At 33.9% G+C, this 18,377-nt stretch overlaps 2 protein-coding genes across 2 annotated transcripts; both read right to left on the bottom strand.

Annotated features, from left to right (window-relative positions):
- Positions 1 to 428: 428 nt before the first annotated feature.
- On the bottom strand, positions 429 to 8,352 carry LOC132282927 (leucine-rich repeat receptor protein kinase HPCA1). The gene is made up of 19 exons (XM_059784767.1): positions 7,698 to 8,352; positions 6,424 to 6,547; positions 6,238 to 6,312; positions 5,913 to 5,987; positions 5,735 to 5,806; positions 5,479 to 5,640; positions 5,318 to 5,392; positions 5,171 to 5,242; positions 4,981 to 5,052; positions 4,811 to 4,879; positions 4,642 to 4,716; positions 4,481 to 4,552; positions 4,244 to 4,378; positions 3,676 to 4,148; positions 3,436 to 3,582; positions 3,199 to 3,338; positions 2,894 to 3,113; positions 2,100 to 2,335; positions 429 to 1,126 (listed from the first exon to the last, which is right to left on the bottom strand). The coding sequence occupies exons 1-19, from the start codon at positions 7,777 to 7,779 to the stop codon at positions 593 to 595; spliced, it is 2,910 nt and encodes a 969-aa protein (XP_059640750.1). The 5' UTR covers positions 7,780 to 8,352; the 3' UTR covers positions 429 to 592.
- A 3,630-nt stretch (positions 8,353 to 11,982) lies between these two features.
- LOC132282930 (F-box/LRR-repeat protein 4) lies at positions 11,983 to 14,354 on the bottom strand. Its single transcript, XM_059784772.1, has 2 exons — positions 14,042 to 14,354; positions 11,983 to 13,960 (listed from the first exon to the last, which is right to left on the bottom strand). The coding sequence occupies exon 2, from the start codon at positions 13,950 to 13,952 to the stop codon at positions 12,207 to 12,209; it is 1,746 nt and encodes a 581-aa protein (XP_059640755.1). The 5' UTR covers positions 13,953 to 13,960; positions 14,042 to 14,354; the 3' UTR covers positions 11,983 to 12,206.
- Between the last annotated feature and the right edge of the window lie 4,023 nt (positions 14,355 to 18,377).

The following is an 18,377-nucleotide window of genomic DNA, read 5'->3' as shown; positions in this document are numbered from 1 at the left end:
TATTTTTCAAGTTCTCTTTGGAAGGTCAAGGCCCCACCCCCGTTGAAAGAAACTTTTCTCCCAAGACATATTAAGTTATCACAATAAATATATTTAAGTGTCTGTACATTCAATATCAATGATTTCTTACCTAGCTAAACAGGGGATCCAAAAACTATATAAAAATTAAAATAATGAGGTATTGATTGATCATATGACAATTCAAAACAACTTTTGTTGCCCATCCTTCCACTCAAAATTTCTTCCACGAACATTTCTTAAATCCTCTATTCAAGCAGCTTTTCTGAACAATTGTCAGTTGTACCCCTAGTAATAATGCAGCAACATTCACAATACTGTGTGTCTCTGGGCGCGCGTGCGTTTTATAGGCACTGTCATCATATTAAAAAACAAAAAACAATAAAAAAAAAAAAAAAAAAAAAATGTAGTAACCAAATTCACGCTTTTTACTAATAATTTTCCCACATTTTACGGACAATCAAACTTTGTAATCGTCTTTGTACCATATAGTCACCAAATTCTCCAAGAAAACAATTCAAAAATGTCAAAAAGGAAAACCTACAAAACATCATATAATATATATTTATATATGCTACTTGGGTTCCACTTTTGCGGAAAGAGTGTATCCACCACTGTACTCAAAGGCATCACTATCATTGGCATTGCCATTGCCATTGACATCCTTTTTAGGCAGAGTTGACTCATTGTAAGGATGTCGAGGAGCACCACCCTTAGCAGAGTTAAATTCAGTGGCAGATGAGGATGCTGATGTTGAGTTTGTGTTCAGCCCATCATTTTGTAGAATGGTCTCTAGTGTCTTCACTATTTCACTCATTGTTGGACGGTCCGGAGCTGATTCTTCCACACATTGCATTGCCAAGTCCAGGAACCTCCCGAACCCGACAAGATATGTGGTGCTTCTAAGGGATGGATCCATTATCTCCCTCAACCCGTAGTGCTCTTCGTCAGTCCTGTCCATTACCAGTCTCACCTCGCGGACGATGTACTTTCCCTTCTCGATTGGTTGCCTAGCAGTTATCAGTTCAAGCATCACTACACCGAAGCTGTACACGTCGCTCTTGTCAGTCAATTGTTGTGTCATGTAGTACTCGGGATCCAGATAACCCTGCAACCAGATGGCATCGTTAGGATTTTGATTCATGAATCAGTTTTGAGTTTTGACAGAACCTAGCTACGTAGATTTTTGAAGGCAATTCCACACTTTTCTTTCTTTTTTGGAGAAAGGAAGTTTCTACTTGATCTATCAGAGTTGGCTGGACAAAATCGAAGGTCATTTTCACCAACTTAATGTTGGAAAACAAACATTACTATAAAGTAAAAATAAAAATAAAATAAAAACTGCAGCAGGTTACTGGTTATGAATCAGGATATATGTGAAGTGGCACATATTTTTTTTAAAAAAAATGATATGTAAATAAGGTAAAAAATAAAAATAAAAAATTATATAATCATGAAGAATAGATGAGCTGTTTCTCTATAACATTAAAGCTCATGTTTGTATTGCAGAGGAGATTAAAAGAGAGGATATAATTGAACATGTGCCTGCCCCCCCCACCCCCCCCTAATATAATAATAATAAATAAATAAATAAAACTAGAATAATCATCATTTGAGGGAAGACTAGCCGGCCTGTTTGTCTACAACTGTTGGCAATGAATATTTTTATTTAGAAATCATCATTTCTTCCTCGAGTGATAGATTAATATTTAACTTAGTAACGAATATTTGGCCTACAAGGAAGGCATCAAAAGTTGGAGTTAGGCCTCAGCCAAAAGAAGAGTAAATAATCAGACCAAGAGAAAACTCCCTTGTCCATAAAGCTTCCAAAAGAAAAGGCCAAACACCCTTGTTCCCAAAGCTTCCAAAAGAAAGGGCCACTTTTATACCCTACCTTGTTCAATTAATTTTTCAAAACTAGAACATCAATTTAACCATTTTGCCAATTCAGAAGCTGGAGAAGATGTCAACTAACAAGGAACTCAAGAAAATGCCAACTAACTACCATGGGCTATATAGCCTATTGGGGTGCAGTAATACTTTGCAAAAATGAGAGAGGTTTGGGGTGCGGAAATACTCACCAGTGTGCCTTTAACTTGAGTTGAAACATGCCCTTTTGTGCTGTCTGACACTAGCTTAGACAAGCCAAAATCGGCAACCTTTGCCGTTAGGTGTTCATCCAGCAGAATATTAGTGGACTTGACATCTCTGTGAATTATAGGGGGGTCGGCAAGATCATGAAGGTAAGCTAATCCTCTGGCTGAACCAAGAGCAATGCGAAGTCTCCTCTTCCAATCTAGATGAATACCGGATTTCCCTGCAACTTACAAATAGTTGTTATAATACAAAATGGACTACACAAGATAAATCCAACTAGTTTGCCCACTAGTGATTTACAATTTTACAATAACATCATATACAATTTTATCTATGTACATTTCACGGAAAGGTCTAGAAAAAGATTGTAAGTCTTTACATTTGGGGCACGATCAATTGAACTAGATAAGCAGAAAAGTTTTGGATGGTTTTAATATTTCAACTTTTCTTTCTATCAAAGAGAGAGAATTTCCATCAAAACAACTAAATTCATTTTGGTGGTTAATTTTTCTTAGATAATGAAGTAATGGTCTTAAGTTTCTCTACATGGTTTCTGTTTGGATACTCCTTTTCTGTTTAATTCTTTCTGGAGATTCACAAGAACTAATACCATTGCAGGTCATTGGTCATTTAATGACACACTGGACCACTTAAAACCTTGTGTTTTGCATTGTGTTCATTTCCATTTATTTCGTATTTGCTTCTCACAAGCTGAATAAACTCTTACTCATTGCTTATTATGTGAAATGATAAATAGTTGAAATGGAATTGAGCTCACCTGACAAGCTCTCCCTTAGTGTTCCATTAGGCATAAACTCGTATACCAACATTTGTTCTCCTTGTTCAAAACAGAAACCCACAAGGCCAACAAGGTTCTTGTGATGAACTCGTGAAAGCAACTCGATTTCAGTCTTGAACTCAACCCCACCTTGCATGGAACCTTGCTGAGCTCTTTTGATAGCTACCAATTGTCCTCCAAGCAGAGCCCCTCTATAGACCTAAAAACACAAAATAAATGAGTTTCAACTAGAGCTAGACTTGCTAGACTTCCTAGGTTTCAACCAAGGACTTTGAACGGCTTACCTTGCCATAGCCTCCAGAACCAATCTCATTACTGTCAGAGAAATGACTCGTGCACTTCTTGAGTTCATCATAAGAGAACCATCTAGCTCCCTTTAGTTGTGGTGCCCCACCACTGTCTTTCCCACTTGGAGCCCAAGATGCTGAAACACATAAGAAAACAAAATGAGCTAACAAGGCATTTTGCAAAACCTACCAAATGCCTCCAACTTTAATTTTTCAATAGATTGCGTGACTTACCAAATGGTTTACTTAATCCAATAGCTCTTTCAGCACGTTTCTTTTGCCGAACAGCATATATTCCTAGTCCGATAAGAACCAGGACCAGTAAAGCACAGCCAATTGCTATCCCAACAATTACACTTGTGCTAATAGAATGTCCTCCAACTGAAATTTTTTTTTGTATTCTTTTAGGTAATCCATTCAATAGTAAGGAAGTTTTTTAAATTGCATTTATAAGCACATTTTGAATTCATTTACCTGGGAAAACATAAGGAGATGCGATAAAATAGTAGGGTCCAAACTCTGGAGGAGGTTTGAAAGTTTGATTACTCAAATCAAACCCAATCCTCTGTACCTCAGTCCTATTAAAATATTTTCCTGAGGATGGAAAGAGTCCCAACTGCACCTGAAGATAGTCATCAATATTGAAGAAGGGGTTGTCCAGAGCAACTGAACCAGGAGTGAGGTTTAATTTCTCCCAGAGTGTCATTTCTAGAGAGTGGAATATATTGGCATTAGACAACTCCCTGAAGGAGGGCGCTCTGAAAAACAATGTCCCTTCTAATGGAAAAGCACAAAAACAGCTCTGAGGGTTGAGCTTCTGATCCGAGGGACATGATTTTCCCCTGCAATTTGCTACGCTGGTAGAATAAGTCTGTGTGTTTTGCGCCTGAATCTGGCAGTAATCTGTATTCTTGATACCAGTCGAGCACACTGGATTATTGACAAGTCTGTGGTACAGAAATCGACAAATATGAATGATGATCAGGGGAAAATGTACATTAATTATCGTTGACACAGACATTTAGAAGAAATGAAAACTCACATTAATGTATTTTTGTATCCAGAATCCAGTGTCACTTTAGATATCTCGTTATTCTGCAGATCAACAAGTTGCAGTTGCTCACTTATGCTGTTACCCATGTTCAGTGTATCATTGAATGCATTGTTCCTCAGTTTACTGTAAAAAAATAATTATATTTGAATCAATAGGTAAACCAAGCTTCTTTTCTAAATATATTGTTAACTTTTCATGGTCTTCTAAATTGATCTGTGAACTCACACTTGTTGTATCTGTGGGAAACTGAAAAGCTTTGGTGGCAGAAGCCCCTGAAGTGACCCATATTCTATAACCCTGAGCACCATAGAAAACTTCAACATCAGATAGGTCAATTGTTTAAGGAAGTTTTTCACATTTTGCAATGTCAATTACTGAAAACTCACAGAGTGGTGAGGGATTGTAAGGTTGAGAACCAAGCTGGAGCTTCTGATTGAACAAAGGAGTTGTTGCTTAAATCCCTGTGAAGAGAAAATAGCAAAGGCATCATGTTCAATGATACAACTTTTTAGTAGATAAAACTGGATTGCATAAACTTCCATACAGTCTTCTTACACATAATTGAGTGAATTCATCCCAGCTAAGTCGGGTAATGGTCCAGACAGGTTATTGTGTGCTAAATTCCTACAAGAGAAACATATGACCATAAAGGAAGACATCTTATCAATCATCATAACTTTAAAATGAACAACTGATATTAAATCAGGTAGAACAGAAATACCCACAATTCATTGAGATTAGTGAGGTTGTTCAAGTTTGATGGTACTTCCCCATTCAGGTAATTTCTATCGAGCCGACTGTTGCAGGTTGAAAGCGTGCATGCCAAACAAGATGAGAGAAAAATGATAATTGTTTAAAAAAAAATAAAGAACTATCTAAAAGGATGAAATGAACAAGATGGTGGAGTCTACTCACAGAACCTCAAGAGTCTGGACAAGTCCTAATGTAGGTGGAATATTCCCAATTAATTGATTTCCATCGAACAGTCTGTCATTGCAGAACCACAAGCAGTCAGAATGAGAATAATCAAAATAATAAACTGGTGGGTGAATATCAACTTACATGTGTATTAGTACCATATCGGAGCTGAAAAGACTGAGTGGAATTTTTCCTGAAAGCTGGTTCTTATTGAAATGGCTGCAGGTTTTTAGGTATCAAGCAGTTGTTTGTGCAATAAATAATTTACACACGGAACGCAAGTCGGAAATTTAAAATGCACTCACAAGTGTTTGGCTTTTTTAAGGAGGTCCAAGCCGGGCGCGGTAATAGTTGAAACAGGGAGAGTTCCAGACAACTGATTCTCTGCCAGGTCTAGCCAGTAGAGGTTGGAGAGTTTTCCCAGAGAAGGTGGTATGTCACCAGTGAAGCCGTTTGAGTTCAGAGCCCTGTCAAGGCAAGTAGGAATGGAAAAAACTCAGTAAAGAATATTAAGCTATCAATTCCATTATGAAGGGAGATAATTGTTATAGCAATTCTTACAAAAAGGTTAGTTCCGCGAGATTGCCCAATTCACTTGGGATATTACCACTGAAGCCACAGCCTGCTAGGATTCTGGGAGAGAAAAGAAAATTTACTGATATAAATGTGTGTTTATTGGAAAAGAATTCCAGTCCAAAACAGGATGGATAAAAGAAATAGTCGGTTTATTGGATCTCACAATATGTTCAGATTTGTCAGATCTCCTAACCGGGGAGAGAGGGAACCTGTGAGGCCTCGATTAAATGAAAGGTCCCTGCAATAAAATAATTTCAAACTTAAGCTTAATGAACAACAACAGACCTTAATTGAAAATGTGTGGGAATGAGAGCATCATCAATATATGTTTCGGGATGTTCCACAAATCTTTTTTCTTTGCTTTACAGTAGAGACACCCGAATTATGTTCTTATTTTATTTCAATGCTGGTGCATATGGTACTTTTGGTGGTATGCTGCAACTAAATGACTAGTCTTTCACTTTTGATAAAAGGATAAGAAGACTCACAACACTTTCAATTCAGTGAGCCCCCCAATGTCACCACCGCTTAGCTTACCTACGAGTCCCATTGTTGATAGTCCCCTGAAAAAATCAGTAGGCTTGCAACAGTCATCCAGTGGAATAGGCATTTAGTGAAGGACGAAAAAAAGACTAATCAACCATGACCAGGTGAAATACTAGAAAACTACTCACAGAGCAGTCACCCTTGAGTTGTTGCACATGACTCCTTCCCAAGCTCTTCCACAAGGGTCATCTGACTTATCCCAGCTTGGTGGTGTGTGTTGCCATTGATCCTTTAAAGAGCGGAGTACCACAGCTGCATCATATCACCATTTTAAGCTTATTAAATTTCATACTGCGTTTGTCTCAAGAAGAGCAGTATATCAAGGAATTTAAGTAGCCAGAAGAGGCTTTATCTCAAGTAAGGGTAGTATATCGGTGTGTGTTCATCTTAATTTGCAGCCATGTATGTAGCAGAAATGTTTTCTAATATGAAGTCAAGGACTTGGACTCTTGAAAATTGTGCAGGCCATGCACTTATGGAAAGCTAGCAAATGCTAGTATCAAGAATATAAGAAGCTTAAAGAGAGTGTCTATAAATACCCATCAGCAAAATACCAATACCCATTAGAAAAAAATATATATATATCCTAAACTTGTAAATTTGGCTGATAACAGTTTCTATCCTTGATTACATTTGTGAAAAATGATCATGAATCACTATTTATCAAACCAGTCAAGCAACTTCAAATTTAATTTTACCTGCATTGTTGTACAAGTACCTACTATCAAGTCTAAACATTATTAAGTGAAACTAAGGAGATGGAGTGTGAATTGTGAATTAAAAAACAAATATTTATTGAAGATTCAGTCTGAACTCTGAAGACACCTACCGAAGGCTTAAGAAAGTGCAAAATGTGGTTGTAATAACAAATTTTTGTAGACAATTCAGTCTGAACCCTGAAAAATGCATCTGAAAGGCTTGAGAAACATTGGCATGGAATTAAAAATTGCTTTGGATTATTAGAACCAGAAAGAGGAAGGATTTTTTACCTTGATTTTGAAAATCTCTAATCACAGCCTGAACATAAGGTATCAAAATGCAAAATCTACAAATACTTGCCATGCTAAGAATGAAATTTCTCTTTATGATCAATTAAAGCAAGCAAAATTTCATGGTCATGTGATCAAGAGAAAATCGCACTTCACATTTTCCTTTCCAATTTTTCATTTTAATTACTACATAGCAATTGAAATCCTCTTTTCAATACAAAATTTTATGCCTGAAGCTACCCATGAAACATCAAAATGTGCAATTCATAAGCCAGGTGATCATGCCACAAGTGAAATTTGCGAATGTAACAGAAAACATGAAACCGTATTAGAAATTAAATCAAACACTTGATGAACACATGATAATTTAAACATATACTATTTAAATATGTTTAAGAGCATATGTAGCTCACCATCGCGAGAGTCCGTATAGGCGGAGATCACATGAATTCCTGCACAGCAGACCAGAAACCAGAGCAGCCTAATGGCTAACATTGCTGCAACAACACAACTCCAGTGCACACAAACACACACAAAAACACACACACCACACCACAATTCTTAGAGATGAATAACTTGTGTGTGTTGGGTTGTGGTTATTAGTGCCAATAGATGACTAACCACCCTTTTGTCTCTCTAGTGGGTGGGTGAGGAAGGCAGGAACTAATGATTTCTAGTCTCAAAATATCAACACAAAGCAAAGAGAAAAGACTACCCTTTTTGCTACTTTTATTGATTACCCTTGTCTTAGAAGCCAATCAATCTATCCATCTCACTACTACTCCTCCTCCTAAAATTCACCATTGACATAATTATCTTCTATCATCATCATCTTCTTATCTCCAAACTTTCTCTCTCATCCCATGTGTGTTTCTCTCTCTACAAGGTCTAACTCATACACAAGGAAGAATATTGATTTTCTGATTGGGATGCTTTACCCATTCCTATTGCCGGCCCAAACATGATGATCACAAAAAAGACAGACAGATAGACAGTCTTGGGTTAAAACCAAAGACCGTTTCTTTAAGTAGTGAGTGTTTCGTGAAGAAATACAGAGACACGATTCTGTATTAAGAAATGGGCACTATCATTTTTTTTTCCCAATCTTTAACTTCATCGCTCGCTAAATGAATAATCATGTAACTAAGAACAAACAATTCAATGTTCACTGTCTACAGCTACGTGTAGTGGGTGGAAGTTGGACCCACACACAGTCGGTCTCTCTCGTGCATGTATATTTTATACCACCTCCGTTTAAAAAATAATGTTAGGTTCGAAAACTGCGTCAGTTTAAATTGTCAGAGTCACGTTTTTTTAAAAGTGAAACTTTTTATGAAACAAAGGGAATAAATATTTAATCTCGTACATGTATTTTGTATAAATATTTAAACCCAATTCTGCGTCCAATTTGATCCTAATGTCAAGTTGATCCATACAAAAACGACATTACATTCGCATTGAAATCCATCGGTTTCCCACCTGCTTCCATCTTGAAAATGTAATTAATTTTTAAGGGCATATCTAATTTTAGAAAAACTATTGGATACTCAGAATAACAATTATCGAATATCTCGATTAATCAAAAAACTTTATTTCTTATGAGACAAGCTATTGCTAAATACTCATAATTAATTATCACGGTACATGGATATACGGATTGCCCGAGAGTTCACCAACCACTAGCCGAGGATATAATATAATTTTTCTAATTTCAACTCTTTATCTTATAAATTACATAAAATTTTGAGAAGAAAATTTTTAAAATTAGATTGATGATTTTAATGAGCTCTATGTTTGATTAATCAATTTATTTTTAATCATAGTAATGTTATTTTTAAATTTTTGACTTATTCTCGTTTGTTTGATTAATAACTTTATTTTTAATCATAAAATGTTATTTTGACTTCATTTGAAATTCATTATAAATTTTTATCCGCTCAAAAATGGGCAGAAGAAATGAAAGAAGACATGTGGACTATTATAAAAATTTTATCCTAAATAATACAAGTTTTAAATTACAGTACTATATTTATAAATTACAATATTATAAATATTATTCAATATAATGATAAAAACAATTAAAACTTTTTATTTATTTATTTTTTAACAACATAGTAAATTATGAACTTATTTTCTTTTCTTTATCCATCTAATCTAACAAAAAGATGAAAATACATACGAAATCTCTTCAACCTAACAAAAAGATGAAAATACATACGAAATCTCTTCCTATTTCTTCCATCCAATTTTTTTATTTCTACCTAATAGAGCATTAATGAGAAACATTGGGTATATAGCCATTTTCATGTAATAAGTACTACTCTTAATCGTCTTAATGTACCATAATTGTTGGTAATTATAGAATTCTTTAATGATGTTAAAGTTATTTAAATTTAATTTAATTTTTGGGTCACCCATCCCTCTCTCTCTATTCACATCACTATAAATGTTTGACTTTTGGTTTTAAAAAGTAATTATCAAAGGCAAAGCCTGGAGAGCTCGCCATACGTGGGCATATAATTCAATGTGACCATGAGTGAGATTTATAAATGCAACTTGACCATGAGTGAGATTTATAAATGCAACTTGCTTATCTTTGTTAGTCACCAAAGAAAGTACAAAAGTAAAGAATGCACATCCAGGTTAATCCATTTTTCTATTTTCTGATTTGTGTTTACGTTGAGTCAAAAGAATGGGAAAAAACCTAGTAGAGCTGAAAAAGAGTTGGGCACAAATAATATAAAAAAAGGGAGCTATATATATATATATATATATATATATATATATATATATTAAAAATAAAAACCTTACCAAATTACATTAATATTTTTCTGACATTTTTTTTTTTTTTTTTTTTTTTTTGCACTTCATTATATTGTATACAATCTTTCTATATAACCAATAACATGGTTACCGTGGTTTTATCTACGTGCTTTTTTATTTATTTAGATAGCTTAAATAGGTTTGAAGATTTAATACTGTACAACAGAAATCTAGTTGTTTACAAATATATAGTTCAATTTCTCTTAAACAATAATTTTGAACAACTCAAGATTGAAATCAAAATTGATTAAACAAGTAAAAGAGTCCAACAACCTTATAATAATTTCGATCTCAAGCTCAAACTTGTACTCAAATTCGAGATTTAAATCTAAATTAATTAAACAAGTAAAAGAATCGAGTTCGATCTAGAACACGCTTGTATGAACTTAAATTGAGATCGAAATTAAACAGTCAAAAACTCAACTCGGCTTGTTTGCAATCACCCTTTTATTAAAACACAAATAGAGCATAGGGCGCAAGGAGATACCGTAGTCAAGTATGGCCAGCAACTAGGGTGATGGGTGGTGATTGCGATGGGTGCGGGTGCAGAAGTGGGGACTGGGATCTTCTCTGAGTGACATTTAGTCCACATTGAAGAGTGGTTATTGCAATTTAATAGACATGATCCTCTTCAGAAGCGAAGGTTGGTGGCTTCATTTGGTAAGAGAGAGAGGAGAGAGAGAGAGTTCAAAAGAAATCATCTTGTACCACCACCCACCATCACCAGGTTTGGGTTGGTAACCATTTGCTATATTATATATCAATGAACAGATATATATATATATATATATATATATATTTTAAGAAAAACTGAATTTCTAAAATTAATTTGTGATCATGCTTAGGAGTTAGAGTAATAAGAATGAGTGTAATCAATCAATTTTTTAACATTTAAGGACCTGAGCTCACATGAGAGTATTACTATTGTGATAGCTTTACAATAAATAATATCATTTATAAAAAATTAACCATTTCAATTTCTCAATCAAACTTAACGAATTTTTGAAAATTTTATATTTCGTGAGCCAAAACTAGTATCAGAGTGATACTATACATCTATGTATCTCGTAATGTTATGATAAATTAGTCTGCTGTGTAATTAAACGCACTTTATTAAAATCATATATTAATAATGAAGATATAATAATAGAAGATCTGCTTTTTTGGCAAGTAAAAATATAAGATATTTAAATAAATAAATATGAAACTCTGTAGATGTCATTTAATCACTCTTCCAAATTTCCAATTTAATTTAATATCGGGATATCAGTAATAAAATAGTACAAAATAATAATTTTTGTAATATATAAAAACAAATTATATTTAAATGCTACTGTATTTTTTACAGTGATTTTTTAAATGTCTTCAGTGAAGCTTCCGTTTGATTCATGGATTTTAAGAGGAAAAGAGAGACAGAAAAGGACACAGAAACCAAGTGTATGCTGCAGTGATCAATTGGTTTGCGATTTTCAGTTCAGACATCTGCAGAAATGGAATGGTAGGTAGAAATGTCCAGGATCTAAATGCCAGCCAGATACCAAGTCTTTAGGGTTTGAGCCATATTGGAAGCATGTGTGTGTAAGTACCAATTAAGAAAAATATATATATAAAGGCATTTCGACTTTTCACCTTGGTTGATTGCAAACTATACCACATCATATGAAAAAAGAAATAAAATTACAAAGTCAAGTAATTGTGATTCATTTAGTTGGTTTTTAGAACTCCACTTTATCTATGGTTGTATTTGGTTTTGGTACATCTTAAGTTTTAAGAGCTCCACCTACATTCATTCTGTGTATATCTTGCAAATATCAAACAACTTTTATGAACTATAACAACATTCATGACCATTAAAAAAAAATACATGGAAAACAATGAAACAAGATGAAGATCCAAAATCTTATTATGATCACAAAACATCTTACACAATGGCATTGAATTGACTAAGTTCTAAAATCTCTAACTTACCTAATAATCATAGGTGTGTTTAACATGCAATGCAGTTTCAATCTCCACACCTTTATTATCACAAAACAAACACTACACATAAGAAAATAAAACAAAGGTACAATGGAAGCACTCCTGGTTGCTCTGGAAAGCTAGAGCTCACAAACTTGACATCCATGGCACAATAAAAGTTTCTTCTGCTTTTCAGTACAAAAAGAACGAGGGGGTGGGATTATTTTCCTCAATGATGGTCTGGAAAACACCATCCAATCTACACTAATGACATTCACATTCTGACAGTGTTTCAAATTAATCTCCCTCAACCTTGTGCAATTTCTAATCACTTCCTTAACCCTTTCTGTTGTAACTCCTAAGCAACCCTCCAAGTCCAAATTCAGGAGCCCACAACATCTCTTCCCAATCATTGCCAGCCCTTCGGAATTGATTCCGGACCTTGCAGCTCGCAAAACCTCCAATTTGGGGAGTTCTGAACCCGTCCCAATATTCTTAATCCCCCCACAATCATCAATCCGCAGATGCCTAATCTCACAACAGCTCTTCAAAATTTCGGCAAGACCTCCTTCTGCAATACCCAAACAAGAGCTCAAATCAAGCAGCTCCAATCCAGGGCAGGCAGAAGCAATTCTTTTTAGACATTCATCATTCAGATGGGTACTCCCTGCGAAACTCAATGACTTGATTCGTGGGTTCTTCACAAAATCCATACTACAGTCTTCTTTCCGGAGATTTGTTCTCTCCATTTCAATATCTGTCAGTAAAGTACAGTTTTTTGCAAGGGTGAAGAAGGTTGAACTGGTTAGCTTAGTACATCCGTTGAGCTTTATAGTTATTAGCTTTTGGAGATACTGAGACAAATCACTTATGGCCTGATCAGTGAGAAAATCAACTTCCGAAAGAGCTAGGTAATCAAGAGAGTGATATGTATGCAGAAGCAATGAGATCCCACACAATGAAAAATTCAAGCAATCAAAGAGCCCGAAACTCTTTAATGGAATACAAGCTTTTGCTAATGAATAGAGAAATTTATCTGAAAGAAACACACCATAGAGATGAAGAGTACCTAAAGCAGTTGGATAACTAAGTGAATCTTCAAAAGATGGTGATCTAAGACGAGACCAAATACCACTCACTGATATTGAACTCAAATCAGGACTGTGACTCATAACGAAATGAATCCCATCTTGGGTTATGAATGAGCAGTCCAAAGCCTTAATTTCTCTCAGAAGAACACAGCTCGAGGACAGAGCTACAAGAGAGCGGTTGGTGATGAAATAATTCCCAGAAATATTGATTTTGCGCAAGTTGGAAAGTTTGCGAGACAAGACCTCAAAACCACTATCAGTCACATGGATTTCACTCGGATCATGAGGACGCAATTCAAGATTGAAATCAAAGTCATTGACAGGATAACTTATATCCAATTCTTCCAAACAAGGAAGTGAATATGCTATTACTCTCAATTCCACATCACGTAAAAGCGAAAGATTTGAACAATTCAAGAACTTCAAGCCCTTCATGTTCGAACCCAACCTTTTCAAACCCTCCAGTGGGAGACACTTTTGTTTCGAGACATTTAGGGTTTCGAGGTTCAAGTTAGACTGAGCAATCTCAATAATCACACGATTGAGATCGATATCGCCATCGTATTTACTCAAATCAATGGATTTGAGGTGTTTGAATCTGTGCAGGAGTTTAGAGATAGTACCGTGAATGAGAATAGTTGGGTCGACGATTGCTAAGCTGACCCGAAGCCGATTTGAGATGGAGAGGAATCGCTTGCACACCAGAGATAGGGCTTCGAAGTGAGAGTGGTGATTGAGTCGATTGAAAATCAATTCCCAGCATTCATCGGGCAAATCTACGCAAATCAACGCCATTTGTTGAACTGAATGGAAAGATTGATTAGAGAATTGAACGGTGAAATAGCAAAGAGTTGAATTGAGAGTTGAGGGAAATAGAAATTTACTTTGTGGATCTGACACTGTTTGGGAAGAAGGAAAATTCCTCAGAAGCTTCCGCTGGAGTAGTGACCCATATTCGAGTAAGGAGTCTGCTGAGTGATCACGATTTGGAAGACTTTTGGGTTATTTGAATTTGAATTTGAATTTGAATTGTTCTCTTTTTCTTTTTCTTTTTCTTTTTCGATTGAATCTCTCTCTTCAACATGTCTCTCTCTTCCTCCCTAATCCCCTAATTATAACCGTCGGATAACTGGTATGCGCGGTTTGGCTCCTGCGTAATAGAAAAGGAAGGAAAATCGAAGAATTCGGACAGGAGAAAAAGAAAATTGGGTTAATTTAATAATTTTAGTTGCACCGTCTCATGCTTATTCAAATATTTATTGAAACAGTTTTTAAAATTATTATTGTTTTGATTTAATTTTATTTTTTTGTCACGTTAAAAATATTCAAAAAATAATAATTTTATCCATAAATTTTTAATCAAATTCATACGCTTCCCAACCCAATTGAATCACTTGGGCATGGAACAAAAAAACCAAGGCCGTTGTGGTGGTTGATAAAAATGGGCTTGTTGATAAAAATGGGTTTTCTAAATTTAGGTTCCGTTTCTCAGTTATATGTTTAAATTTATCATTGATACTCACAAATTAGGGTTATATATATATATAACAACTTAGGTCTTGTATAAGTCAAATAGTCAATTAGTACTTTTTTACTTTATCAAACGTAACCATGGTTAATATTTATTACATTAATATTCAATTTACTATAGTTAATATTTGTTACATTAATATTCAATCTCTCTCCTCCTTAATCTCTTCCATCTTCCTTACCATCTTAACCACTTCTGTCATATTCACGCCATCTCAACCACTTCTGCCATATTCACACCATCTCAACCACTACGACCACAGCGGTCACTCTCTCTTTCTCCCTCTCTCTTCTTTTTGCACTTTGATTTATATAATTTTTATTTTTTTGCTCTCTTAATTTTTTTCCCTTGATGGCCTGACTATTGCTCTCTTATTTATTTATTATTATTATTTTTTTTTTGCTTTCTTAATTTTTTTCTTCGACTTATTATTCCACATTTTCGTGAATAATGGAGTCTCAAACAAAGCATATATTGCTTAATCCTGGCATGGAAACAATAAAAGGTCTCCAAATTTGGATTTTCTAAGACAAAAATAAGCAAAATCTCCATATTCTGATTCTTGCAATTTTCTCGTTTTCATTTCCATTTACGTTTTCACGCATTACAATTTCCTTTAAATTTTATGTCACAAATACAATTAAATATCCAATCTCATCATCCCAATTTTGGAAATAATTTATGGTATCGAAAAATCGTGTCCAAGTGATCAGTATCTCCTCTATGCTCTTCCGAGGGATATACTGGTGTAGGAATCAATTGACCTCCACCCACCTCCGTTGACCTAGAAGTAGATATGGGGAATGAAGCTTCGAAATTGAGGTGGCTAATGCTTCTTGTTATTTGGAAAAAGTCCAGAGTGAAGATATATATTTATTTTTTATATTGTGTTTGGAGGCAAAGGGTTTGTTTAATAGTGTTGACAAATGAAATTCTATTTTGAAAGAAAAAATAAAAAAATTGAAAGGACAGAATGGTGGCTGTGATGGTATGGATATGGCTGTAATGATTGAGATTGTAAGGAAGACGGAAGAGATTAAGGAGGAGAGAGATTGAATAAAGGTAACAAATATTAATTACCTTAAATTGAATATTAAGGTAACAAATATTAACTATGATTATAAAGTAAAAAAGTGCTAATTGACTATTTGATTTTTGGTCCATTAAAAAATTGTTCTTTTAGATTGAGAATCTGCCTATATATATATATATTGTATAATACATACAATGTATATAATCACAATTTTTAGTCTTCTCTTTGTCGTGGACGTTGCCACGACACTTACTATAATATATGAGAAAGGAAAACAACTTACTATAATATATGAGAAAGGAAAATGATATTTTTGACGACTTTCTTGTATCGGTAAAAAACTGATTCAATATATGGCTGAATGTTATTACTCACCACCGGCAGTGACACCTATTCATTCAATTTTTTTTTTTTTTTTTTTTTTTTTTTTTTTTTTTTTAACCTTTTTATTCATTCATCACTCATCACCATGGATAGAGAGAAAGACCTACTTCATGGGATGGCAAATTTGTTTCTGGGGGAGGTGTTAGCATGGTGATTGGGACTCCATAATTACATCATAACGTTTCTCAACCACTAAAAAAAAAATCAACCCCTTTTTAACAAGAATGTTCTTGTCCCTGTTATGTGGTTATGAGTGAGTACTACAAATAAAAGATGAAAATTGAATGTGTGTGTTTGGGATGATAGGAACAGAAGATGAATTTGAGTGTGTGTTTGGGATCGTATAAACAGAAGACGAATTTGAGTATTGTTGGGAGTTCTTCGACAGATCTTGCTGGATCACCGGTGGTTGGATTAATGAAACAACCACCGTGTTTTGTAACTAAAGTAGTTTTTTAAACCCCCAATCCGACGCCTTCACAAGATTTGACGGTGGAGAAAACAAAACTTGACAACGGTGATATTTGTAAACGTGGCAATCTAAATATAGAGTCGGTTATAACTCCGTTTTTTTAAGTCATGCTAAATAGCAGTACATGAAAATGTTAAGGACAGTCGCGCTCGCGCCGTCATTCACGTCGCTATTCTTATTGGTGTGTAGAATTGTAATTAATGCAGCTCTTTTAAGCCTTTTATCCGTTTCCTCAGTTCTCGCTTCTCACTTGATGACGTTTACATATATAGTGTGTGTGTATATATATGTATATATATATTCCTCTCCTTGTTCGATCCGTATGGCAATATATGTATATATAAATATATGCATATATATATATAAAACGTTATTTTTCTTTTCTTTTATTCATTTTTTTTTTCCTTGTTAGATTTGTACAGGTTACTGTACTTTTCTTTTCTGCTTTTTTCCTTGTTAGATCCGGTTGCCAAATTTATATATATACATGCAATCCTCTCAACCATGAATTCATATATATATATATATATATATATATATATATATATATAAAGGTTAAATGACAATTAAAAATAAAAGAGAAGAAAGAACACACTCACATATTAGAAAGAATATACTCACATATTGTTAGCTATTTATATATATATGAATTCATGGTTGAAAAGAAAAGTAGAGTAAAGTTATATATATATATATATATATATATATATATATATATATATATATATATATATATATATATATAATAGTTTTAATATTTCATCAAAAGTTGGAAACTTGTAATTAATGAAAGCATTAATTACAATTTCACTCACCAATAAGAATAGCAACTGTGAATGACAGTCGCCCTTATATATATTGAATTTATAAATTTTTACATGTATATATGAAAAAATTCATATAATACCACCCTAAAATTTTTATTTTCTAAAATTATTTCTTAAATTTTGTATTTCTTCTATTTTTTACTCTTTAAATTCGTTTAATTTCCTTTAAAAAAAAGTCAAAATTTTCCTTTTGAATCAAACTCCAATTTTTTTCCTTTCAAAATTCTCTCATTTTTCTTTCCTTTTTAATTTTGTTTTTTAACTATTTATCTTTTTAAAATTACTCATTGATTGACATATATTATTTTTAGTAATTTATTTTTATTTATTTTTTATGTCTTTTGATTTATAAAATCTATATTTATTATAGTGATTATTAAAATTTTTTTTTTCACTGTGCCATCCTTAAATTTAATTTTTGGCTTGGCCCCTGCCACTTGGACACCTGATAGTTGTAATAACTTGTATCATTGCGACTGCTTTAGCTGGTTTGTCTCATTCATTTTCCTTTGATTTTTTATTGTAGGGCTGCTGTAATTCCCAGAGGATATGGAGACGAAAAGAGATATACATACATACATACATACTCAGTGATAGGAGGAGGAGAGAGGGATTCAGTTTATAGGCATTTAGGTAATTAAGTAATTTTATGTGTGAAATAATTTTTTTATAAATTAACACGTCAAAAGAGTAATAATATCATTTTACATGCCAAAGTTACATATAATACTAATTTTTGAAAGTTGCTTCATTGATATTTGGCCAAAACTGAAAGGTGTAACTGAATTTTTTTATTTTATATTTTTGAATAAAATAACAATTAATAAGTACTTGCTCATTTTTATTTACTTTGAAAAGTAAATTATGTAAGCTGATGTATAAGGATAATTACAAAAGCGACCCTTGACCCAGTGGACAAGCCCAAAGGGAAGGAAAAGCAAAATGGATCAATGCATGGACTTATCTAGAGGAT

The sequence above is a fragment of the Cornus florida genome, unplaced genomic scaffold (assembly GCF_030987335.1).
Source record: "Cornus florida cultivar Cherokee Brave unplaced genomic scaffold, ASM3098733v1 CherokeeBrave_3.0.0_Hap2_Chr11, whole genome shotgun sequence".
In the NCBI taxonomy this organism is placed as follows: Eukaryota; Viridiplantae; Streptophyta; class Magnoliopsida; order Cornales; family Cornaceae; genus Cornus; species Cornus florida.
Note: the sequence above shows the minus strand (reverse complement) of the source record. Positions and strands in the feature narration are given on the sequence as shown.

Excerpts from the sequence above, each read along its gene's own strand:
- LOC132282930 (XM_059784772.1), bottom strand. The coding sequence starts at position 13,952 with ATGGCGTTGATTTGCGTAGATTTGCCCGATGAATGCTGGGAATTGATT.
- LOC132282927 (XM_059784767.1), bottom strand. The coding sequence starts at position 7,779 with ATGTTAGCCATTAGGCTGCTCTGGTTTCTGGTCTGCTGTGCAGGAATT. Across the intron at positions 5,243-5,317 it reads GATATGGTACTAATACACAT|ACTGTTCGATGGAAATCAAT; the intron begins GTAAGTTGATAT and ends CTGCAATGACAG. Across the intron at positions 5,053-5,170 it reads GTCCAGACTCTTGAGGTTCT|TCGGCTCGATAGAAATTACC; the intron begins GTGAGTAGACTC and ends AACCTGCAACAG.